The sequence below is a fragment of the Labrus mixtus genome, chromosome 16, assembly GCF_963584025.1.
Source record: "Labrus mixtus chromosome 16, fLabMix1.1, whole genome shotgun sequence".
In the NCBI taxonomy this organism is placed as follows: Eukaryota; Metazoa; Chordata; class Actinopteri; order Labriformes; family Labridae; genus Labrus; species Labrus mixtus.
In genome coordinates this window covers 23,826,740-23,852,423 of record NC_083627.1, presented here as the reverse complement: position 1 = coordinate 23,852,423, position 25,684 = coordinate 23,826,740, and the positions used below count along the sequence as shown (strand labels likewise).

The window sequence follows — 25,684 nt, the reverse complement described above, 5'->3', positions numbered from 1 at the left end:
TTTGTTTTTGCTTGTTTGTTAATATTTAAATTAATTCCTTATTATCACCGCAGAGATTTTTTTGTGAATGACCCGACTCTCTGCCTTCTATTTACTATCAAATACTGTTTTAAAAATGGTATTTGTGGCTCTTTTTTTCTTCTTTTTTTCAATGCAAGCAAACTTCACGAGGCTTTGTTTTTCTCTCTAGTGGTGGTCTGTCCCAGCATCGGGTCATTTTCTTTAGAGCACGGCCGCTGGAGGATTGTCAATGGCTCACACTATGAATACAGAACCCGCATTGTGTTCACCTGTGATCCGGGATACTACAGATTAGGGCCTGCCCACATCCAGTGTTTACCCAATGGCGTGTGGAGCTGGAGAAATGAGAGGCCGCACTGTCAGAGTGAGTATCACATTCTTCAGGGTGTCCGTGCATCCTTAAAAAGTCTTAAAAAGTCTTAAATTCATGTATCTAAAATGAAGGCCTTAAAATGTCTTAAATTCATTAAAAATGTTATATGCTGGTCTTCAATACATTACTCAAAGGTCTTAAATTTGTCGGGGCAGGACTATTTAATGTTATATATTTTTTTATTTTTGTAGAGGATATGTAGAGAGGCTACTTTCTTACTAGCTGCTGATATAAATGGTTATCTGCATGCTTGCTAGCTAGTCTGCGACTATGGGTAAGTGCAAATTTATTGAGAGTTGGCTGGACGACGTCCATTTTCGAAGTTGGCTCACGCCTGTTGCCAACCAAGACGAGGCCAGATGCATTCTGTGCAAAAGGACCTTCAAGCTCGGCACCATGGGGGTTAAGGCTGTCGAGAGCCACATGCAGTGCGAAAAGCACAAAACCACTACCAGGAGCCAACAGTCCCCAGCCATATCACAGTTTTGCGTCTCTGCCCCGGGGCCAGCGCCGCAGACAACGGTCCCCGCTGCTACTAGCACTGACCTGAGAGCAGCATTTGGTGCGACACCAACACTGAAATCTGAGGTTTTGTGGATTTTAAACACAGTGGTCAAGCACCAGTCTTACAACCCCAATGAGGGGATAGGAGATCTCTTCCGTTTGATGTTCCCTGACTCACAAATCGCGAGCACGTTTACTTCTGGAAAGGACAAGACGGCCTATATAACTCGTTTTGGACTAGCGCCTTTCATCAGAAGCAACAAGTCTTTTTTTGTTTTAATGTTCGACGAGACTTTGAACCACGCTACTAAAAATAAGCAACTCGACGTGCACGTACGATATTGGGTCGGAGATCAAGTGCATTCGCGTTACTTGGGCTCGCAATTCATGGGAGTCTCATTGAGTGACACACATGCTATGCTTGGGTTGTAATACAGCGGGATCCCCCAACCATCGCCTATATTTATAGTGTTTTCGGTCTTAAATTTCATTCAAGGTGGCATTAAAAAGGTCTTAAAAAGTCTTAAATTTGACTTGCTGAAACCTGCAGATACCCTGATTCTTGGGTTCAGATCGTACTGCACCAACTGAAGTCATGTTATATATCTGTGTGTTTACTCTGCTATCTTAAAGATGTTTGCCATTTGCTTTAGATAACAACAGGAATTATTAACTCTGCATACACTAAAAAAAGGGTTCATATAGGCTCTTTGTAGTATTTGTATATAGCCTGTGAGTTTTTCAGCCAAGAAATTATTGACATCAGGCGGCCTGATGCTATCTTTGGAACTTGTCATATGAGCAGTTTGGATAACAGATGTGAGCGGGGAATGAGAGAAAACATGAATATAAGTCAGACAGATTTTCATTTACAAATTAAACACTAACATCAAATGTATGTCAACTGGTTTAAAAGTAAGAAAATACCCACATTCATATATTTATTTCACACCTCTGAACCCAGGTTAACAGCTTCTGAAGGTTGACATTGTCGAATTGGTTTGCAGAGTGTGGCTAGCAGTGCTTGCACAGACGTACGGCCTTAGGTTCACCTTTCAGGTTAATGTCAACATACCTGTTCTGAATGTGGTTGCTCTGATCGTGTGGTTATACTTTAACCTGATACAGCCTACGCACTACTTCATCTCCATTTTCTAGATCAAAATGCTGCCAAGCAGCTCCCTGCTACAAGATGCCATCCATCCACTATGCTGGTTTACATCTGGACATTAGAGCACTATGGGATGTAGCTAATGCAGTATAGCACCTGCAAGTGGCAGGTTGCTGTGTTATATCTTACAAACAACATTTCACTGGAATAACAGGCCAAAAAAAATTAAAGGAGCTATAAATATCAGTTGAACCCGAGTAGTAAAAACACAAAAGTTCCAATTTTAGGATTCATTTTAGGCTTTTTTATGCCTTTATTTTAGAGATAGGACAGTGGGAAGAGTCAGAAACCGGGGAGAGCAAGATTTAGGAATGACATGCTGGACCATGACATGTTGCTGATTGTCTTGTTTGCTTTTGTTCGGTCATATAAAGGCACCACTATTAATTTCAGTCTATTTCCTAACTAGCTGAAACTCCTCACAGGGGCTTAAATACTGGCTCAAAGGGGGATTCAGAAATGTCAATATAAGCAACAGCCATTGTAACTTTTCACAGATATGCCAAAAATACATTCAAACAGGTCTAAACTGTTGTGATTGGCCAGATTTAAAGCAGGACATAACAAACATGGTCTGAACTGTACAGGGATCTCATGTACTGTATGTGGTTGTTAAAGCTTGTCATTTCAAATCATCCTTCCTCTAATGACAGCTGTGTTTCTTCAATGTTAACTCATTTCATCTTGTAAGTAATTTAATTTTATTACTACTAAGGTTTCAAAATCTAATGACAGCTGAGTTACATTGTGAGTAACACAATGTGCTCTTCCAAATCATGCACTGAACTAAAAGAATACTTTTATTGTCCTTGTCATCTCAAATGTTTCTTTTAGGTTATCTTCTTGTTGTCTTGTCTTCTTGACATTTTGAAGTCGTTTTTTCCCCCTTTTGAAAAAATCTTTGACTTTTGAAAATGTGCTGGCATTTTCAGTCAGTGTTGGAAAATAATTGGCACAAACTTTGTGTGATAAACAGCTCGCCAGTACTTTTCTCACAGAAAGCAATGAGCACTGCCAGCTCCTCAAATTAACTCTGTGCTAAATTGTTGCACAAGTGCCTTTAAATTGCTGCCTGTGTGTTTCAGTTATCTCCTGCGGTGAGCAGCCATCTCCGCCCAATGGGAAGAAGATTGGTACTCAGACAACATTTGGGGCTACAGCCATCTTTACCTGTGATGCTGGCTTCATGCTGGTGGGGTCAGCCGTCAGAGAGTGCCTGTCATCTGGGCTTTGGAGTGGAACGGAAACACGGTGTTTAGGTATATGACTACAGGAACTAGTAATGCATTCAGACATACAGAATCATTTACAGAATATCTAGACTCTGTATGTCATTTTTTGACTTAAATGTAAGTATTATTGTATATATTTCATGCTGGCAAACTCTGAAGCCAAGCTATACACTCACATGCACTCAAAGGTTGACTGTCAGAGAAGTCTGGAGGATTTTTCAAGTCAGTCTAATGAGAACAGGTATCAAAGGTAGGAAGTGAATGTGACCTCAACCCTACTCCCAGGTGCACAGCTGCTTCCCCTCGGCCTCCTCCACCTCACAAGCCAGACTATCACGAGGAAGCTTCTGCCATACTTTTAGAACAAGTGTTCTTTTTTGAATATATTTTTATACAAGCCGAAAAAATTAGCTACCTTCTACTGTTGCTGGGCAAGAGCTAACAGATGTTATGACACATTGCTGTCACGTCTCCATGAAGTAAAAACATCGCTCTCCAGACTAATTTACAGGATGAGACAGAGGGGAGTTGCGGTTTATAAAGAAACATTTGAATAACTCGTAACCTGACTGATGAGGAGGCATCATTGTGTCAAACAAGAAGGAAGGAACTTTGCTCTAGAAAAGTGCTATAAACAGCATTTTCATTCAAAAGCGTTTATCTTTCCAATCGTAATTGGCTTTAATTTAGTTATTTTTCTTAATTAAAATGAGAGCTTGTAAAATTATTTTTTGATGGAACTTGTGTAGACTAAATGAACGCAAAATTATTTTTTTTGATTCAACCGAACAATCATATTTAAGAATTATGGAAATTAGCTCACTTATTTATAAATTGGAACGAATGTCTTTCCCCCAAAATACAGCTCTCTAAAACATATTCAGGAAAGTAAAGTGTGACTCACTTGAGGTATGCCCTTTAACTCTGGAAATCAACACCTCAAAGATAGCCTGAAATGACAAAGGTGGTGTCAGTCAGCCTTTTCTCATCTCGTTCTCTCACACCTCCCTGGCTGCCTTTGAAATTGTTAGCGATTACTGACACAGTGGCCACAGTGCAGGTTTTATCTTCTTTTAAAAAAGTAATCAATACTCAAATCAAGGTCTAGAGAGAGAAGTACACATTTCCTTCTTACTTTACAGTTGCTCTTACATTGACTCTTTGCATTAATCAGACCAAATGAAAGTGACGAGGCAGTAAAGGTGATGTTTGGTAAGCCTTCATCCTTGATATCAGGGATATTATTTGAACATGTTCATTTTAGACAAAGATTTTTTTTTAAGGTTAAGCAACAACAAAGAAAGACTCATCAGGCAGCATCGTCTGACCCTCCACCATATATGACAGCTGATCCAGCATCTGATATTTTGTCAACATAGAGTTTGTTGTGCTGCCACTTAAATGTTTCATGGTGTGTGTAAAAAAAATCAGGAGCCTAATATGCAGGATGAACTGGATTTAAAGCTGCAGTTATCTTCTTTTACACCTCTGCAAAAGGTTTCAGCCGATGTTTAACGTTTTAATGATGCAAACAGAGGCAACAAAATCTAATTTCAATCCTCTGGGTTTGCCTTTAAACTCCCAGACCTGATTAAAATCCTCTTGTTTTGCTGATATTGTCCTTGTATCCATGCTAATGACCCAGGGAAAATTCCAAATGCAAGGTTAATACTGGATTTTGATTAAGTCCAAGGGCATGTTTTTGAGATAGGTAAGGAAAAATAAGAAGCAAAGCCCTGGGATAATAGGGAATCATGTTAAAAGCAAGGTTGGTAAAAATGTGAGTAGTTTTGGATTAAGATGTTTAAAAAAGTCAGTGCATCAATTGTCTCTTTAAAGCAGCATATTCTGAGTCACCTGTCTCTTTCTGTGTTTTTCAGCCGGTCACTGTGGAATCCCAGAAGGCATTGTGAACGGCCAGGTGATTGGGGAGAACTTTGGTTACCGAGATACGGTCGTGTATCAGTGTCTGCCTGGCTTTCGTCTAATAGGCTCATCAGTTCGGATCTGTCTCCAGGACAACCAGTGGTCTGGACAGCTGCCAGTCTGTATATGTAAGGAAAACACTCAAAGCACACTCTCTCTTGATTTCATTATTTTATATACCCGTTATCCGACGAGGAGTGAAGATTTAAAATGAGCTTTTTCCAGAGCGCCCTGTGCCAAAACAGGTGGCAGCACAATTACACACTTGAAGACAAAATGCACAGAAAATAACTTCAAACAAAACTAAAGAACAAGATTTCAAAAACACAAACTCTTTCAAAAAACATCTCCAGCCAAATCATTCACAGTAACTCTAAATGCATCTATTAACAACATCTATAAACATCTTCTCTTTTACTGTAGCATCTGCTCATCAGCTTTTTTTTAGTAAAGTGAAATGTCCATAATGCACAGTCAAATGCACAGTGAGTTGAAATGTGACACAAATTCCAAAATCATCTTTCTCTGTACTGTTTATGCTGAGGGGAGGGGAAAAAGCGAGTGATCAAAACTTGTATTTTAGTCTCCGTATGTGTTTGTGTGCTTGGAGATGATCAATGGAAATCACACTGAAATGTTGTAGTTCACAATGTCTTGATACCTTCCACTGTTTGCAAAATAACATCCACAGAAATGGATGTCCATTTAAGAGAGAAGTGATTCCAGGTTGAGGTTTTTATCAAGATATCAGCATTTGAAGTTTGGATATTTTATTGGCCTGTTGAGTGGAAGAATCAATATCATACATCTTACAAATCACTCTGGGGGCACACAAATGAAAAAGGCCTTATGTTTGACAAATTAAGATTTACTATGTGGTATGATATTTGTAAGGTGTTTTAGTGGAATTGGCATTTGGAGGCAACAAGATTGAGACCTGATTTAGCTAAATAAATCAGCGTAAAAGTGGAAAATGGCCTCAGTGGAAGAAATAAAAAATGAAACAGTGCTCGAGTACAACAGTAAAACTACTCAAAAGGTAAGTGGAATTCAGTTATGAGGTTAGCACAGCTCGCATCACACTCGAGGACAGATTTTACAAACTGTTTTGAAACTATGTAGATGTAGAGTGGAATTTACTTTGGTCAGTCTGAATCATTTAAAGCAGGACTATATGCTTCATTTAACTGCATATGCGGTGATGAGCAAACAAGGAAAGGAATTACTCTGCCAAAGTCTTTCACAAGTCAACATTTTAATACCAAACAGTATTAAAACCAATGTAGAAAAAACACTGGAGATGAGAAAAAAATGTTTTTAAAGACAATTATTCTTCTTTCTAGTATAAATATGACAATTACATTACATTCATTAAACCGTGTCTACTCCTGCATCATTTTCATTGGTTTTCATTGGCATACAGTCATTTGAACTGCTCTATACTGTATTTATATGAACGGAAAATTGCCTTGTGTGTATGTGAGATGAATCTTGAATCAGAAGCTGGTGTCTCTGTGAAAAACTGTCCAAACAAAGATGTTTAATCTTCATCAAATAATCTATGAAATTTTTTGGGGCTTTCAACGGTGGCCATAATCGTCTTTTCAGGGTCTTTACAACAAATAAAATGCGTGCTAAGTTATACAGTATGGGGTGTTCAGTATCACATCCCAACCTGTAGACAGACTTAGCTGTAGAACATAGTTGTAGTTCAGCTTAAATGGAAACATTTTTGTATGAGCTCATAGCTCAAGGACCTCTTCTTCTCTAAAGAGGTGTGTGAGTTTCATATTTGGAGGTTGGGGTGGAGTTGTATAGGAAAATAGAAAGTGTCTTAAAAATTCAGTAACAACAGTGTGACTTCTCTAACCTTGCCTATGAACAGATTAAAGCTCTCTACCAAGGGGGTTTGCCTGCTAGAGCTGATAAACCTCAGCCACATTTCAGTCAAGGATTGAAAAGTCAAAATTAGGAAGAGAAATCAGATAATTCAGAACAGATAATTTGTCCAAGAGTGATCCCATAACTAAAACAGCAGGCTTAAGGTCTGCTGTTGCAGTTTTGCAGATTAACCCCAGCAGTCTTTCTATAAAGGGTTCCACATTACCAGCGTGGTCTAGTTAAGATAGCTTAGCTTAAGGATAAAAGAGAAGGCTCTGATTTGTTCGGGCTACTGTGAAAAGCTCCTAAAATGACTTTGTTTAAGTGTCCTGAATGTTTTTTAGACAGCAGCCGGGCCAAGAGAAGGTGGTGATGATGAGTGCCGACTCCAGCCAAATACACAGATGCAGTTTACCAAAAGAGACAGCCTGTTTGTTGCCTAATTTAGAACAGTGTTTATGAGAGGGAGGAGGTGACAGAGTCTACATTTAAGCAGCAGAAGAAGTATGAAAGGAAATGTATTTCTCTATTATTGTATTCAGTATGACCCTTTGAACATAACAAAAAATTATATGTGTAACAATATGTTTTTAATTATGTATGTCTGCTTCTGTATTGCATACATCTGTGTGTTTGTGGTTAAAATAGTGTGTGTATCTGTTTTTTTTCTGTGCTTTGCTGTTTTTATTGGGGTTATTCATGCAGGAGTTATTGAGAGGAAATCATTTTACAGCCAAATTATGCTGTAATTATGGAGATGAGAGGCTCTTGTTTAGAGACGCAAACAGAGAATGATGATGCGAGTATGGTGTGTGTGTGTGTGTGTGTGTGTGTGTGTGTGTGTGTGTGTGTGTGTGTGTGTGTGTGTGTGTGTGCGTGCGTGCGTGCGTGCGTGCGTGCGTGCGTGCGTGCGTGCGTGCGTGCGTGCGTGCGTGCGTGCAAAGCTGTAGGGCATGCTTATGACATCAGATAGATTTATATTTTAAACAAGCAAACAAACTTCAGATTTTCACTGATAATGTAAAAAAACATGGCTCTTTATTTTTTTGGTCTTGATCATTTCTCCTCTGCTCTGGTCTTCTTTTCCTCTTTTCTCTCTTCTGCTCTTTTGTTTTGGTGTGTTCCCTTCCCTGGTCAATTTTCTACCCACTTAGTCTGTTTCTTTCCTATTTCCTCTCCTCCCGCCCCCTCCCTGTGAGGCATTAAATTTAAAAGGGCAAAGATTGAGAGGCAGATGAGAGGGGCTGGCAGTAACTGTAAACTGCCTGTTTACACAAACATCAAAAGCCTGGCGTCAGCAACAATGAGGACAAGGGACACACACAAACTTCTAAGTAGCCCCGGTGAAAGAAGTTAACAGGATGCATAATTATGATGCACAATGGCAAACAGAGGACACTCATCCCTAACAATAAAGATGGCGAGACCTAATATCTTCTAAATAATGACTCTAAATGGGATACCGCCTCGGCCTTATCAGTCGCCTGACACTCTCATAAATATTCACCAAAGAGTGTATGAGAGGCAAACTTATCTACTCTAAATCTACGCTTTGGTAGATGTTCTAAACAATGAACTCTTGGTGGCTAGGTGTAACCGTTTGCCACAGAGTGCAACATGGCACACTTGAATTCAACCCTGCTTCAGGAGAAGACATTTAGCACAACAATATGAAACAGTGGGCTCAGTTGCTTACAAATTGACTTTTTTAGATAAAAAAAGGCATTATATTGAATCAAGTCAAATGATTATTGTTGCAGTCTGCACTACCAAAGAGGGAAAGTTTGAATTGATATTGTCCTTGATCTTCATTGAGAAAAGATCCAAATGAATAGCCCAAAGCTAAATCTTTTGATATTAACAAATATTTGATAAAATTATCATTTAACCTTACAAAGATCAAAACCAGGCCTTGCAGTTCTACAGTTTGTCTGATCAAAAGACTTTTGTCTCATATCTGTATTCACTTTTGTCTTCACAAAGGTTCCTTTTTTTTCACTCTGTACCAATAAAAACCTAGTGATGTGTTATTTGCCTTGCCGATAGTGCTTTCCACCATTTTGCAAGTGGGATCACCTACCTTTACCCTAATTTGTTGTTAATAATCTCAAATTAATTCATCATGCATCCCGTGTCAGATCTTTGTATTGATTCAAATATCTCATGATTCACTCTATATTCTTTATAGCTGTCAGCTGCGGCCATCCAGGAAGTCCCATATATGGTCGTACGGTGGGAAACGGCTTCAACCTCAACGATGTGGTCAGCTTCGTTTGCAATCGGGGTTATGAAATGGAGGGGCCTTCTCGTGCTCAGTGTCAGGCCAACCGCCAGTGGAGCCATCCGCCCCCAACGTGTAAAGGTGGGGAGAAAAGTTAAGTGTATTCACCCCTAACCTTATTTATCCCCAAATTTTAGTTCCACCTCAACGCTTATCTTTGTTTTACTGTCACTAAGGCAACCATCTCTATTAAGCCATTTCCTTTTCATCTTTCCTCAAATCTACATCTTAATCTAATCAATTTAAAAAACCTCAGCCGCCAACACTTCTGAAACCCATTTTTAAGTAAAAAGAAAACGTTAATCTTTTTTCTCAAATTTTTTAATGAATGAGTTTTGAGGTGGATTTTCACACCCCTATTTTACCTTCCTTGATCCAGCATTTTGGCTATACGTAACAATGGTAACTGACTCACATGGTTGCAAATGTGAAACTAAAAGTGTTGATCATGATGAGTCATAAGATTGTATATGTGCTGGATCCAGGACACAAACCTGCTTTCATCATTTTTATTTATCCCTTTTAAACACCAGCCATTATTCGTTTTTTTCTTCTTCACCACACCTTCCTTCATGTCCTGTATTAAATCAAGAGCTATTATCCCAGTGCAAATCACTGAAAACAGGACGAGAGGGGAGAGAGCTGACCCTCTCTGGTTTATGCCAAATAACACATGCTTTTCTTCCTCTCCGTTCGTGTGTTTCTTTGTGTCCCACTTTGTGTCTATCTGTGTATAGTGGTCAATTGCTCTGATCCAGGAATCCCGGCAAACTCCATCCGGCAGAGTAAAATAGAGCATGGGAACTTCACCTTTGGCACTGTGGTTTTCTACGACTGTAACCCAGGATATTACCTGTTTGGATCACCTGTTCTTACCTGTCAGCCTACTGGACAGTGGGACAAACCTCTACCTGAATGTATAGGTAGGTTTGATTATTTGGACTGTGTCTTGGAATTATTGTAGACTGTTTGCTGAGCCTCACCCTCTTACTAAGTTACTATGAATACCATCAATCTTTTTCTATTTTACAAATTTGTATTTTATTATTTTGTAAAGAGTGGGACCTTGTTTTGTGAAACTACCTACTGATAATTGTTGATTTTACTGGCAAGTTCTAACCACCCCAGCCAGCCAGCTAGCTAATCAAGCTACACTAAGTTATGAATTGGTTGAAAATTCTTGACTGATTTCCTGTAGTATCTGTCTCTACACCCTTTTCCAACACCTTCCTTTTTTTTAGCCTGCTCCTCGTGTTTTTTGCCAGCAGCAACTGCAGCTCTGTTCAGTCGAAACGGACTGTCCATCCTTCCTTCATCTTTCTGCCTCCTCCTCTCTCTCTCTCTCTCTCGGTCTCTAGTTGTAGACTGTGGTCATCCTGGCTCTCCCCCTAACGGTGTGCTGAGTGGAGATAAGTTTACATTTGGTTCAACGGTTCGATACTCCTGTCTGGGCGGAAGACAGCTGAAAGGAGAATCATCCAGGACTTGTCAGCTCAATGGGATGTGGAGTGCCCCCATGCCCTTCTGCTCTGGTAACCATTTTAACCTCTATTGAAAATACAGACTCACAAATCCACCATGAGTTATAGATAGACAGGACTTGTAGATGGAAAAACGAGACTTCTGCAACACGTGAACTCACTAGAGTGTAGAGCACTTCATGTCTTTACATCCTGCAGGCTCTCTTTTTTAACCCTTTGCACTCAGTCTAAAGGTTAATGGACAGATAGAAGGTAGGATCAGCGCATGAAAAGGGAATATATCAGTCCAAGTCTGTTAAAAGGGCCGTGGAGCTTAACCTCCACCTAAGCCCTTCATCCTTAGCCATGTCCATTTCTTTTCTGGTTTCCTAATTCCAGATATGTGTCCACAGCTTTAAGGTGTTATTTCAGAAGGTTTCTGGCTGTCTTCTTCTCTTTAGCATTCACTGTTCTGTCTTCCTGTGTTCAGTGGATTTTCCGACAACATCGTGTGCCATTGATGCACCAATCTCACTGTTCTGTAGAGTGCTGAACACAAACATAATTCCTCCCTGCTGGTTTGACTGTATATGCATAGCTCACCACTTGACTAGATTCTCTCTCCAGACAGAAAGCCTCCTCACCTTCCATCATGTATAAACAAACCGGCCAAGTTATATGGTCCTCAGTTGGCTGGCTCAGGATATGATCATCGCTCATCAGACCGAGAGGCTCCCAGCGCCTGCTTATATAACTAACACTGAAAACACATTCTAGACGTGATGACAAAGAATACATTGTTATTTACAGCAATTGCCATGGGAAGAAGCAGGTCGAGGGAGGGTAATAGTTTGTGAAGCTGTGATTCATGTTTTTTACCTGCCAGGAGTTTAGCCAGTAGAAAGAAGTGCCAAGTCTGCAATTCTGCTCCTCAACTGTTGATAAGCAAATGGTGTTCTCATGTTAAGTTGGTTATGCATCCACATTTTCATTACAGGGGAATAGAATACATTCATTTGAACCTTGTAGGTGCATCAGTTAATGCGTCGAGACTCCAAACCTTAAACCAAATCCCTCTCATTTAAACTTAAGTAGGAATGATTTTGTTATATCTGCCTCAGCCAACTTCCACACTTTGACTTTGAGTCGGATTTGAGATTTGACTTGTACCAGGGTGCTGTGAGCCTGACCTACTTAAAGTAGACTACTTTAAAAGTTGAGATTCAAAAGCAAAAAACATCAAGTGCAAGGACCAATGTTTTTTTTCCAGGTAAAAAAACAACAACTGAATGATAACCTCCTAATTCACAGCGGTCCTTGCGTAGCTTCATGACTTGAATATTTTATTCATGCAATTCATGAACAGCCTTGATTTTAACCCTGATTAAAATAAATACTGTACTTGCACAGCTTTGAAATTGAAATGTTCTAATATCTGCCTCATTGTTAGAGTCAGCACATGCAGTTTTGTCAAAGAAGACTTTGGTCTTGGCAAAAGGACATTTTGAATCTTGCCTACATGCAAGGAACTACACCACTAAAATGTTTAATAAATACTGGCTCAGTTAGCATAGCTTAGCACAAAGACTTAAAAACAGGGTGAATTTTCCAAAGGTTAAAGTTCATATGACAGCACTTTTAAAACTCACCAATTAACAAAGTTTGTCCTGATTGTATAATCGTTATTAATGCCAAATCACAATAAACAGGATGCTGTTTTACATTGTGCAGTTTTGCCAATCTTTGTGAGATTGCCTGGAAGCTAGCCGAGACTCCGTGAGGTCATAACCTCAGTGAAATCACACATTGTTGTTTTCACACCTCAGCTTTGAGCAGATTTAACAACTAGATATAACACGTTAATTATTGACCTTTAAAGGTGAAAGTAGGTGGATGTTGTTGCAGTTGGATAGAGTCATTCTAACTGTGTCACCTGCCAGCTGCCTGGCTTTTATGCTCCACTTAGGAGCTAGCTGTAGCTTTATATTTCTGGGAAACAAATTAGCCATTCAATGTAATTTAAAATAAAAGGCCAAGCAATTGTCTAATCATTGGTTTCTGCAGGGAGAGTCACTGTTGATTGAAAAATGTATTTCATAAGACACCGCATAACGCTTTAACTGAGTCATTTGTCCTCTGAGCCTTACCCGCTCCACTGCAGGCAGCAACTTTCTGATTCAGATGGCTGAGAATGTTACACCTTGTAGTTTTTCTGCCCCAGCTTTAGGAGATCTTCTGCAAACCTGAGCAGAGGAGCTACAGCTCAGTAACCTGTGAATTCAGCCCAAACCTTTTTATCAGATAGGTGTGTGTGTGTGTGTGTGTGTGTGTGTGTGTGTGTGTGTGTGTGTGTGTGTGTGTGTGTGTGTGTGTGTGTGTGTGTGTGGCTAGTTGTGCACGGATGAATGTGTGTGTGTGACCGATTAGTGGTTGTTCCAAAGTCACCTGAGGGAAACTACTGAGATTAGTTTTCACAACGCTTGCTGCCACAAACTTACACACATGCATGCACACACATTCAGCTACACACACTAACACACACACACACACACATGCACCGGTGACATCAGGTAGATTGGTTGTTCTCCCTGTTGAGACCAGATACACCTGAGGCTACATGGTGACTTTGGAGCTGCGTTTGTGCATGTGTTTGTGCGTGTGTGTGCGTGTGCGTGTGTGTGTGTGTGTGTGTGTGTGTGTGTGTGTGTGTGTTTGTGCGTGTGCGTGCGTGTGTGTGTGTGTGTGTGTGTGTGTGTGTGTGTGTGTGTTTCTGACTGGTATTTGATCTGCTCCCAATATTCAGAAGAAAAAATATCCATGTTGTAGACTTTTTGCAAACCAAAGATGATACATTTATTTCTTAATTTAGTTATTAAAGCACATCTGAGAAACCCAGTCTCTAATCCTGAGGCATTACAGAAGATGTTATGTCATTATATGTTGTGTCTGTGTTCTGTATAAGCTCAATTTAGCAGCGAGCCTCTAGATATTTAGAGTGTAGTACAGACAGAGCCGATGTGAAAGTAGGTTATCAGCAAAAGTCTCACAACATTGCAGACACATTAGGGAAATTCAGCTACGATTTTAGCTGTTTATAACGCCAAGTTTTGTTGTTGCAGGACCTGAATCAAAGCTCAGTAATGGAATTGTTCAGTCAAATATTCAATTTTTGGTCCATAATTAAGAGAACTGAATCAGGAACCAATGCAAACTTTGTAACATAAACTCAATTGGGAATAGTTACCTCATTTTTTCTTTTTTATACAATTTGGCTGTCTGGACCCTTCTAAGTGACGAAGTGTGTGTTTATGTGTGAAAGTGTGTGTGCATGTTCCCAGGAGTGTGCTCAGTCTGTCAGGCAGAATTTGCTGACCAGGCTTCTCTACAAGGGCAGAGCCAGAAACACACACACACACACACACACACACACACACACACACACACACACAAACAACACTGCCACCCATCTACTCATAAGTACACATACAAACACAGTGTTAAGGCGAACATATGCCCCTTGTCACCAACATTTGTGTCCAGTCCACTAGCATTTGCAGCAGTTTCACACTTGAGTACCCCCGAGAATGTGTTTTTTATTAAATGTGATGCTAAGATCCACCTAAACTTTTGTGTTCGCTTTACAATGCTGTCTCAATAAACCATCATCTGTACAAGTATTAAATTACCATTTTGTTTGGATTACTTTTTTTCATTGTTCAGCTGTTCTCATTCCTCTCTTCTCTATTTTGGATTTTCAAAATGGTTTGAATTAGGTTCTGTTTTTGTACAGAATGCAGCCGGTCTGGGTGATTTGAGTATCCTAGTTTTCATACATGACGCTGTTTCCTTGTTTGTCTCCCTTTAGGCGACACAGCTGGGTCCTGTGGCGATCCTGGCATCCCCTCTCATGGTTCGAGAGAACAAACAGATTTCAAAATCCGTTCCAAGGTTCACTTCAGCTGCACGGAGGGCTACGATCTGATCGGTTCTTCAGAGAGGATGTGCTTCCCTAATGGGACCTGGTCCGGCACGCAGCCCTTCTGTAAACGTAGGAGGACACTTTGACTTAATCTATACCAGCCCAGCTCCTTGACACTTATCCAGTTATGGATCGGCCCATGTACTGCAGAGACTCCTTAAATAACCACAGTCATAGATGTGAACCTCATTGAGATGCACAAGGTCTTCTCTCTCTCTCATTCTCTCATTTTTTCCCCCACAGCTGTCCAGTGTGGTAACCCTGGCACCCCCAGTAATGGCAGAGTGTTTCGTTTGGATGGAACAACATTTTCTCACTCTGTCATCTATTCCTGCATGGATGGCTACCTGCTCAACGGAGCCACCACAAGGCAGTGCCAGGCCAATGGTACCTGGACAGGAGTACAGCCCAACTGTACCAGTAAGCTACTGTTGTAATTATGTGAGGGTTTATGGATAAAGATTATAGATCTGTTTATTGGTAACTGAACGGTATCCAATTCATCTGAAGTATATACAGTTATACGTTATCATTTGGAATGTGAACCCATGTTTAAGGTGACTTGGAGGCTAAAGAGCAGACTGCCAGCTTTATATATTACTAACGATATATAATCTAAGCATTAAATCCTTACTTTGCAATGACGTCAAGTCTGTGACCCATAAACATCCCCAAACTCTGATTATAAGGTTCTCTCTCCAGCCCTTTGCGACCTTATTTTATGCCTGGTTTTAAATTATTTTGTGACAGTTTTGGGCCTGAGTAATGCAGTCAGCCTCAAATCTTCGTGCTCCTGCTACAGACTTTATAGGGTGACATGAATAACCTGGATTGTTGTTTACTTAAGCTAATTTGCTTTTTGGACTCTTGGGGATATAACCAAGAGTAAATAAACATGAAATACAACATACTGTTTCAACACAGTATGAAATGTGACCCCAATCATGGTTAAACAAGTGTTAATCAGCGCTGAATGTTACACGGGCTACACAACCTGCATGTGAAGATAAATGAAACAGCTACATGTGGCATATTTATCTCTGAGGATAAACATACAGTACTAAACCTCCTTTAAAAACATTCCTAAACTGTGTCCAGGTGTGAAATTAACTTAAGATTGAACCCCAAATAAACATAGTTTTAGCTGTATGTTCTTTTTTTTTCGTCAAAAAAATAGTTGTATGAATTTTTGTTTTGTAGCACATAAAGAAAAAAACTGTGTTTGGAGTTTGCATGTTCTCCCAGTAAATGGGTTCTCTCCAGGTACCCGGACTTCCTCCCACAGCACAAAGACATGCTCGTAGGTCTGAACGTGAGTGTGTCTGGTTGTCTGTCTCTATATATCAGCCCTGTGATTGACCGTTCCCAAATGGGAAAAGTGGATGGATAGATGATGGAAGATAATGGATGGATAGATGGACATCAGTAGATAATCAACAATTAATGACTTAAAGAGCCATATAACATGCGAATGGTTATCAAATCTAAAAAAAAATGCAATGTTGGTATTCAAAATAAGATTAAAGTCGTGTAAACAGAGAAACAATTTGCGTTTTGCACAATGGTCTGGATTTTTTTCCATCAAAAAAGGAATAATCAGATGGAGTTACTCAGTTCCCATAATCCATTTTTAGAGCTGGAGTCTAAATATGACGATAATAGTTTGAACCTGGGCTCCATGGCACCAATTCATCTTCTGTTATCTATGTGTCCTACAGCACCATCATAATGTTTTCCAATTTTCAGGGACACTCGGCCTTGAGTGTGCTATGCACAGAATCAAGTTTTGAAATGCCCACCTGTGAAAGTCCACTAAATTGAAGGATATAGCTTTGAAATTAGATTAAATTCAAGCATTCTCATACCACAAATTTGCATGTAAAGTAATCTTAATGTTCATCTCGTCCCTTCCACAGTGATAAACTGCGGGGATCCAGGCGTGCCAGCTAACAGCCTTCGCTATGGAGAAGATTTCACAATCGGTCAGAATGTTTCTTTTCAGTGCCAACCAGGATACAGGATGGAGGAGGACGGCTCACCTTTGAGGACGTGCACCCAAAATGGGACGTGGAGTGGGAATATGCCTATATGTACAGGTAAACTTTTCATCCAACTTTGTCATTTATTGGTATTTATAATATTTATGTTTACTGTACTGAATAATGACCCCTAACACTACTTTGTACTGCGGATGTGACTGTTAAAGAAACAGGCAAAATTATACAACGGCTGTATCCATACGTGGAAACCAACACAAACTCTTAATCTTATTAAACTCGTAATAATCCAAATCTGTGAAGACTGGTGCGGCAGATTTAGCTTGTCTTGCAGTCACTACATCAGTGAGGACAATCAAGAGTTACGAAAAAATTTACTGTCTGAGTCACATGTTACATCTCAGTGCTGCCATGATTAACTATGTTAAGAGGCCTGATTGAAGTGTCTCTCGCTTCATCAAACTGTTAAGTTTTAATCGCTTTGAAAATGATAATTAACATAACAGTGATTTCGACAGAAACAGCAGAACCACCTGCAGCTGCCGAAAACTAGTGTAGGCTTTTTTCTCTTCCTCTGTTACCTCAAGCTTCTCTCTTTCACGCTCTCCTTCTCTCTCCCTTGTAGCGGTGACCTGCCCGGCGCCCCCTGCCATTAGTAATGGAGTACTGCAGGGCAGTGACTTTGAATGGGGCAGCAGTGTGAGCTACAGCTGCTCACCTGGATATGAGCTCTCATTTCCAGCTGTTCTGACTTGTGTATCCAACGGTACCTGGAGCGGCATGCTACCACAGTGTTTACGTAAGGACTTACACACAAACAGATACACACACACACACACACACACACACACACACACACACACTGCATTTGCACCAGGCACAAGCACACACATTTCTTGTTATTATTCTGTACCAACCGTCAGTTACAGTTACAAGCCAAATCTACATTTGTCCTTGAGCTATGCATAAAATAAATGCTTGTCAGCAATGTTAGCAACTCATACTGAAATGAAATTGTGTGTGAATGTGTATCTTTGTGTGTTTGTGTGTATGCAGCCAAGTTTTGTGGCGACCCTGGTACTCCAGTTGGGGGTTTCAGAGAGGGACGGAGTTTTATCTACCAATCAGAAGTGTCCTTCAGTTGTGCTCCACCTCTTGTTCTGGTCAGCACAGCAACCAGACTGTGTGAGAGTGACGGTACCTGGAGCGGCACGCAGCCGCGCTGCATTGGTAAGTTAACGATCTAACGATACATAGCAGGGAGATCATTCTACATGATCTAAAGATATTTTTCAAACAGAGTTGGAAATGCTTCCTTAAACTCTTTTGTTATACAGTTTCCTTAGTGAGAAGGACGGAAAATCTGATCATCATTCACTCTGTTCTTTCTAGAAAGGCCTACCAAAGGGTTCATGCTTTGCTTATTTTGGTAATTGGAACATATGTGGTTGTTTTCCTTGGATTTCTTCATGGTCTGGTTATCAGTCAATCCCAATCTTAAGAACTTTAGAAAACATTTTTTAGACTAGTATTAAAACTAGGATACTGGAATAACCCCATTCTTGTAGGATCAAGTGTAGCTTAACATTTTACAAAAGTGCAGATACAGTGCCTGATTTTGGAACAGATACCAAAAATATATTTAGTTTGATACCTTTGTTTGAGAAATATGCATGTGTTTAATCCGACAAAGCATTTTTTCATTTTACAAAAAAAGGTAAAGTTGTCAAATCTTACATGTTATATAACCACTAACAGCCACATAGAACTTTGTAAAAGAAATAAAAGCCAGATATAAGTTTATTCCAAATACTTTATTGAAATATTTATTTAAACACAGAAAGTACACAAACTGAAAACTGAAATTGATTATTTTAATAAACCTAGTTTAGAAAAGTTCCTCCCAGTATAATGATGTTCCACTAAGTCTCCAAATCATCCAAACACAACCTGGATCTAAGATTTCACAGATTACTGTTAAATAGTTCCTGACTACATCCTCAATCATTTGTCCTCACATGAGCTGCAGCACATCCTGGTTTCCTCAGGCAGACCCATCTCGCCCACTTCAAAGCTTGAGTTAAAATTATACTGCAGTGACGGTTAGCCTACTAGAGCCCCCAGACTTTTCAATGTTATGCCTGTGAAGGCAAAATAAGTTGTAAAATGAGTTTGTTTCCTTTGGACTGTTCCATTATTCATCTTTATTGTTTGTTAAAGTATGAACTTTCCTCACTAAATATCTGAGTGGGTTCAGAACTTATAAAATATATGATTTACTTTACGTCTTTGTTTACAGTTTATTATGAGCGCTTTGTGGCTCAGCGGGGAGCCCGGGCTGCTGTCTGATACTCTCTGGCATAAAGATCACTGCCACTAATGACCAGTCGTTATGGAGTCTACAGCCACATTGCAGTTTACTCACAGAGCAGCTACTGTTCCTTGAAAGTTAAAAAATACATAGACTTATGGAAATGTTAATGAATAGTGACTGGAAGCTTATTTGAGACAATCTGGTAAATAAACGAGGAGCCTTGAAGGGATGAGCCTTAAAGGATGCACTGATGTTTCCAACCTTGAAACTGCTGCAGATTTACTGTTGGACAGAATCTCTAAAAGTCCAGCGTGTTACATACGGTCATTATTCTAACTCTGGAAGGCAGCAAGATCTTTTTAAATTCAACAAACTGATGGATATTTGGTTTCACTGTCACTGATGCATTTAAAATACAATAACCACTGCTCATATGTGTTTCATATGAATGGACAGGCTTTTTATGGCATGTCTTTAATTTATATACTCATAACCAATCTATATTTTCTGAATAGGGAATTATTTCTATCTTCAATATTCACAGAATTAAAAGTAGATAATTATACATTCTCAATGAACATACACATACACTCAGATGCAGTTTTCTCACTTTAGAGACTTAGGCGACAAGAGAGACACCAACAAACATACATGCACGTGGGCTTGGCTTATCCAGTGTCTTTTGAATTTCTTAAAATACTCTTAATGTTATTCAGAACAAGGAGCACATACTTGTGATGTTTTCCTTTGAAGCTATAAAACTATTAAATGTACAACATCAAGTTTCTGCTTAAATAAACTGTACTTCCTGGCTCCAAGTTAAAGGTCGTACACAGTTATGTATCTCTGATTTATTTAAGTTTTAAACCACTTTACATTTAAGGAGGGATGTCTTACATTAAGTGTTTAAAGTTAAGTTAGAGTATTCTATAAAGTAAGCCCTTCTTAAATAACAGAGAAAGTGCTTCCTCATAAGCGAGATAGCACCAGTGCTGGCTGCAACTTAAAGTATTTCTTTAAGGCTGTCAGGAAAGGGAATCCACATCCAACTTCAAACAAGCTGCTGCTATCAGGGGATTAAGTAGAAAATGAGGAGGGATATTCAGCACACATTACAAATAGTCCCATTGGGTCCATACCGCAGCACATGTGATGTTTAGAGCACCAATTCACATGTCTGATTCTGAGCAGGTGCTTTAACATCAATAATATACAAGAAAGCCTTTGACACTTGACTGTTTGTTCCTTCATAGCAATGGATCAGGCATGTGTTTCTTTAAAGCTGCTATAGGGTCCAGAGCTGCTGGTGAAAAAGACATTCTAAAAATAGAAGGACTGTTCTGAAACGTTACCTCCCAAAAAGAAGAGAAAGGAAATATAAAGTACTGAATATGATTCTTTTGAATGGATATTTTCCACTTTTTTAATCTGTCTTTGAAACATATACATCTCACACACACCCACACACACACACACACACACACACACACACACACACACACACACACACACACACACACATACACACACACACACAGGGAGCTAACATCCCTTCACTTCTCTCATCAGAGAAACAAAGCAGCACTTTATTGTGTGTGTGTGTGTGTGTGTGTGTGTGTGTGTGTGTGTGTGTGTGTGTGTGTGTGTGTGTGTGTGTGTGTGTGTGTGTGTGTGTGTGTGTGTGTGTGTGTGTGTGTGTGTGTGTGTGTGTGTGTGTGTGTGTGCGCGCGTGCTCGGGTGATTTATTAGTGTGTGATTGCAGCTGTATGTTAGCGTGTGATGTGTATTACTGTGTGACTGAAACAGAATGAGTTTTGAGCCGAAGCAGCCTGCTCTTTAAATAAGACAGACGAGGGAGGGAGGGGAGGGGGAGGCAGCGGTGGGAGGAGAGATATACGGTGACATGGGAAGATAGGAAGGGAGAGGAAGAGGGAGCAGTTAGAGAAAGAGAGGGAGAGAGAAAGAGAGGGAGGGAGAGAGAGAGAGAGTGAGGGGAGTTAGAGAGGTATGGAGGGAGAGAGAGAGGAGAGTGAATCTGTCATTTCGGAAGCTGTATTGAATCGAGCTCTGCGTCAGGATGTGCTCTACATGCTGATGTTCCTGCCACACACACACACACACACACACACACACACACACACACACACACACACAAACACACACACACTACTCTTTCTCTCAAACACTCTCATAGCTGGCCCTGCATCGTTTTTTGATAAAGCACTACTGCCCCCTGGTGTCCTCATGCATATACATACCCTGCTGTTACCATGACAACAGAGGAGAAGAGAGTAGAGAGAGGACAAATAATGCTGCTACTAATTTATGTTTTCTTTTAGATTTTCTGTGTAATTACTTAGAGGCTTGAACTGTTTTTTTTGTTTGTTTGTTTTTTTCTCAGAACCAACCAAAACCAGCTGTGATAACCCAGGAACACCACGCTACGGCTCTCTAAACAGGACCTACGGTTTCAAGGTAAAATATCTGTTGACACATTTAACTCCATATCAACCTTCATACCACAGTAGTTAACTTGCTGATATAGAAGCTGTCAGGAAAAGAAGCAGAGGTAATAAGCTAAACCTATCTGCAGTGGATTCATATTGTGTTATAGCACCTATATATAATATATTAACTCATATGTAATATGCTTGTTAAAAGAGCTATAGGTTGCTATGACGATTGCTCCTGTCCCTTTCTCTTTAACATGACGGGAACATCATTTAGTCTTTGCTGTGAACAAACATGCTATTCTAAAGCTAATGCTAAATTAAGGCTTCAGCTTTCAGAGATGGTCCAAGCAAACTTTTGCCAGGCAGTTGTGTGTAGATTTATCAACAGTGAAAGGTCCTGCTGACACATCAAATACATCTACTTGGACGTATCCCTCTACTGTTGCTCAGCAAGGATACAGTCCATAAGATAGACAGATGGGAGTACATTGACGGAAATGATGGGAGATAACCATTTGATTTGACTAACACACACTGCTGAAGTCTGACACCAGCTTCTGCTGAGGTTTAGAGTGTGTGTGAGTGTGTGTGTGTGTGTGTGTGTGTGTGTGTGTGTGTGTGTGTGTGTGTGTGTGTGTGTGTGTGTGTGTGTGTGGGGCTAGGACTTAGGATTTTATTTTCTTTGTTTTAGTAGTGAGGTTAGGATTTATTCACATTCAGTATGGAGAGGGCTCTTTAAATCTCTCAACTTACTGTGCAACACTTGTGGGAGAATCTTCTCCATATGATATTTATAGTTTACTCTTTAATGCATTTTCTGTCATTGCACAGTAATCACCTTCAGTACATCTATATATTTCTGTATTTCACCAAGGCCAACTCATCAGATGCTCTTAATTAAACAAAAGACAGATGCAAATTTACGTTGCATATGTATGTAACATTCCTTTACTGTGAAAGACTGAAGGTATTCAGAAACTGTTTAGACATAATATTTGTGTTGGTGGCTTTTTAATTCTCTCTCTTTCCCCCTCTCTCTCTCTCTCTCTCCCTCTCTCTACAGGTGGGGAACGTGGTGTCATTTCAGTGCCAGCCTGGCCATTTGATTCAGGGCTCCTCCTCTAGAACCTGCCAGCCTGATCTGACATGGAGTGGAACACAACCTGAGTGCATACGTAGGAAACATTCATCTTATCATCTTAACATATCAGCAAGCTATGCTTTCTTCCTGTCAGACTCTAATTCCAGTGTATACCGGTACATTTCTTCTCCTCCATCCAGCCCATGCCTGTAAGCAGCCCGAGAGCCCGCTCCATGTGGACGTGGTGGGGATGGATCTGCCTGGATTTGGCTACACCTTGGTGTACAGCTGTCAGCATGGCTACTTCCTGGCAGGGGGTTCTGAACACAGAGTCTGCAAGAGTGACGGGACTTGGACTGGAAAAATGCCTATATGTCGAGGTTAAAAAATATATATTTCTATGAATACTATCTCTTTCTATTTAAAGTATCTATTACATTTCATTGAATGTTTTACCTAAAACAATTAAGTATTACAAATAGAGATAAGCAAACAGGTGGCAGATTTGAACATGCCTTGCTCAAAGTCACTGTGTCAGTAAAGATGTCGGAGCAATCTGGCCATCTTGAATCAGACGAGATATCCGCACAGGCTGGTCAATCTTCTGGCAGCACTGTAAAAAAAAAAAAGAAAAAGAAAAAAAGAGATAACACAATATCCCATTGTGGTCTTTCATCCTTCATTAAATGAACCCGGTCAGACCCTTTCAGGCCAGGTTATGAATTGATCACATCTCATGGGTCCATTTCTCATCCCCCCCATCAACTTTACTGCAGCTCACATTGACAGAATGATTGCGTTGAGCTTTACTGTGATCTGTTGAACCCTAGCAGGTGTCTGTTGGATATAACAAACTTAAAAGTAAAGCATTCTTCAAACAGTGGATGTTTCAGGGATGAGTATGGGTCCAGTGAAGATTCTCTCTGATCTCCAAGTTACCAAAATGTGTACACAGTACACACAGACAGTTTACATCTCCTTAAACTGAGTTATATCTCGAATGAGACTTTTGCTTTTTGTAAATATAAACACAGTTTGGATGATGATGGATTAGATACCTGTGTGTTAATAGAGATCAGTCAGACAGGGACTAATTCTAAGGCCACAGTTTATTTAATTTTCCCACTCCAGTGTCTTCTCGATCTATATACAGTATGTCCGATGTTGAGCTTTAAGGTGACCTAATGTATACGACCATAGAATACTCACCAGTACAAAGTGCTTAAACTACATCAAAACAATCCCACGATATAGTCTGTAGGAGATGTTGTGGAGCTTTAAATTGCTTCAAGCAATCTTCTTCAGCAGACTGAGTTTGCCCAGCTGCCATGGAATTACAGATGTTCAAGTTTCCACTTTTCTGAGCACTTTAAGCATTTCTTATCAGAGTTTGTTTAAATGTTGGGATTGAAAGTGCCTTCCAGAGCTTTGAAACAAATCAATCTCACCACCAAGTTCATTTGGTGGTTGTTCTGCAGCCTTTTTGATTAAATCACTTCCCTCAATACTTTTATAAACTGTGAAGTGTGGCTGTTATAACAATGTGTTTATTTTTTAATAAATAACTCAAAAAGAAATGTAGATGATAGAGTTTTGTATCAACCTTAGCACAAGGGGGGTGGGGGGACAGCGAGCTCCAACCTAGACATGATTCCACTAAGGCTGGCCCCCTCTAACCCTGAGGTGGCCTTTTTAAATTGGAGCACTCTCTGATCCAATTTGAGATTCTAGGACAAAAAGCCCTCTGTCTTTGCTTGCCTCTCCTTGTTGGCAACAATGGCTGCATCTTGAAGTGACGATAAGAGGCTGCTCTGAATGGCCAAACCCAGAGTGCCTTAAGGCCACTTTTAAAAGGATCTAATATGCACTACAATTATCGGTCAGGAACTCTATTTGCATTGCACGGCCTACAAATAACCATTAGAGAGGTTTATTTGGAGGGACCTTTTTCTGCACACTTGTCACTCACTATTCGCATGTGTGACTAATAGTCACCAACACTGCATGCTAATTTGGTAATATAAAGTCCTTTCTCCTGCATAAGGCGGGTTTCTGGGGATTTGAGATGATGGCTCTGTAAGTTTAACAAGAGGCAAACATTTTAATATCTTTTCATACTGAGTCCCTGCAGCTCTGCTCATGTATTTTAATATCTCTTTTCCCACGTTTCTTTCTTGTGTGTGTGTGTGTGTGTGTGTGTGTGTGTGTGTGTATGTGTGTGTGTGTGTGTGTGTGTGTGTGTGTGTGTGTGTGTGTGTGTGTGTGTGTGTGTGTGTGTGTGTGTGTGTGTAGCCGGAGAGAAGAAGAAACCTGTGAAACCAGCAACAGGAACTCCAAGCCCCAAACTTAATGGTCAGTTCTATTACATTTGATTCTATTACAGGCTAGTACAGTCCGTTCATTTATTTTCTGCTCTTGATTTATCTAATCTCTTTATTTTTTTCACAGTGTTTTCGTTTTTGTCAACCATAGTTTAATAAATTCTTCCCTGCTGCTCCACACTCGGCTCTGTTTGCTCCACACTGTTTTGCTCATGTCGATTTCATTGTTCCTCACTGCTATCCAACAAAATAACAAAATATTTTTCTCACTTCACACAGAAAGGTGAATTAACTGCTGTGATGTTGCCGCTGCTTTACTCTTTGCTTCCCTTCTGTTCAGTCCTCCAGTTTTAGTTTTGGTCTGTCCTTTTCTGTTGTAATTCCAAATATCTCAGCATCTTATAAAAGCTCATACAAGGTTTCCTATAGATGCATGTTCCTGTAACTATCAAAGCAGGATGCAGCATTTAATGGCCTAAGAATATAACTTACGACAGGAATGTACAGTACAGGAAAGGCTACATTTTACACTATGGGGTTCCTTTTAACAGATGTCAATGGCCTGTGTCAGACACTGTTTATCATTACCATAGAAACACCAGATGTTACGTCAAAGACCGCTACATAAGGAAGGGGGAACTGCTACTGAAAGCTGCCGTACTGTTGCTGTATGTGCTGCTGTTATAAAGA

General features: G+C 40.0%; 1 protein-coding gene across 1 annotated transcript in view; it reads left to right on the top strand.

The window, feature by feature from the left end:
• csmd3b (CUB and Sushi multiple domains 3b) overlaps nucleotides 1-25,684 on the top strand; it is a 115,442-nt gene that overhangs the window by 81,183 nt on the left and 8,575 nt on the right. The window contains exons 47-61 of the mRNA XM_061060306.1: nucleotides 191-385; nucleotides 3,155-3,328; nucleotides 5,182-5,355; nucleotides 9,297-9,470; nucleotides 10,127-10,312; nucleotides 10,748-10,921; nucleotides 14,715-14,897; nucleotides 15,072-15,248; nucleotides 16,745-16,924; nucleotides 17,451-17,624; nucleotides 17,882-18,055; nucleotides 21,541-21,614; nucleotides 22,656-22,767; nucleotides 22,874-23,053; nucleotides 24,966-25,025. Of these exons, the coding sequence (XP_060916289.1) occupies nucleotides 191-385; nucleotides 3,155-3,328; nucleotides 5,182-5,355; nucleotides 9,297-9,470; nucleotides 10,127-10,312; nucleotides 10,748-10,921; nucleotides 14,715-14,897; nucleotides 15,072-15,248; nucleotides 16,745-16,924; nucleotides 17,451-17,624; nucleotides 17,882-18,055; nucleotides 21,541-21,614; nucleotides 22,656-22,767; nucleotides 22,874-23,053; nucleotides 24,966-25,025 (2,391 nt within the window). The remainder of the gene's footprint in view (nucleotides 1-190; nucleotides 386-3,154; nucleotides 3,329-5,181; nucleotides 5,356-9,296; nucleotides 9,471-10,126; nucleotides 10,313-10,747; nucleotides 10,922-14,714; nucleotides 14,898-15,071; nucleotides 15,249-16,744; nucleotides 16,925-17,450; nucleotides 17,625-17,881; nucleotides 18,056-21,540; nucleotides 21,615-22,655; nucleotides 22,768-22,873; nucleotides 23,054-24,965; nucleotides 25,026-25,684) is intronic.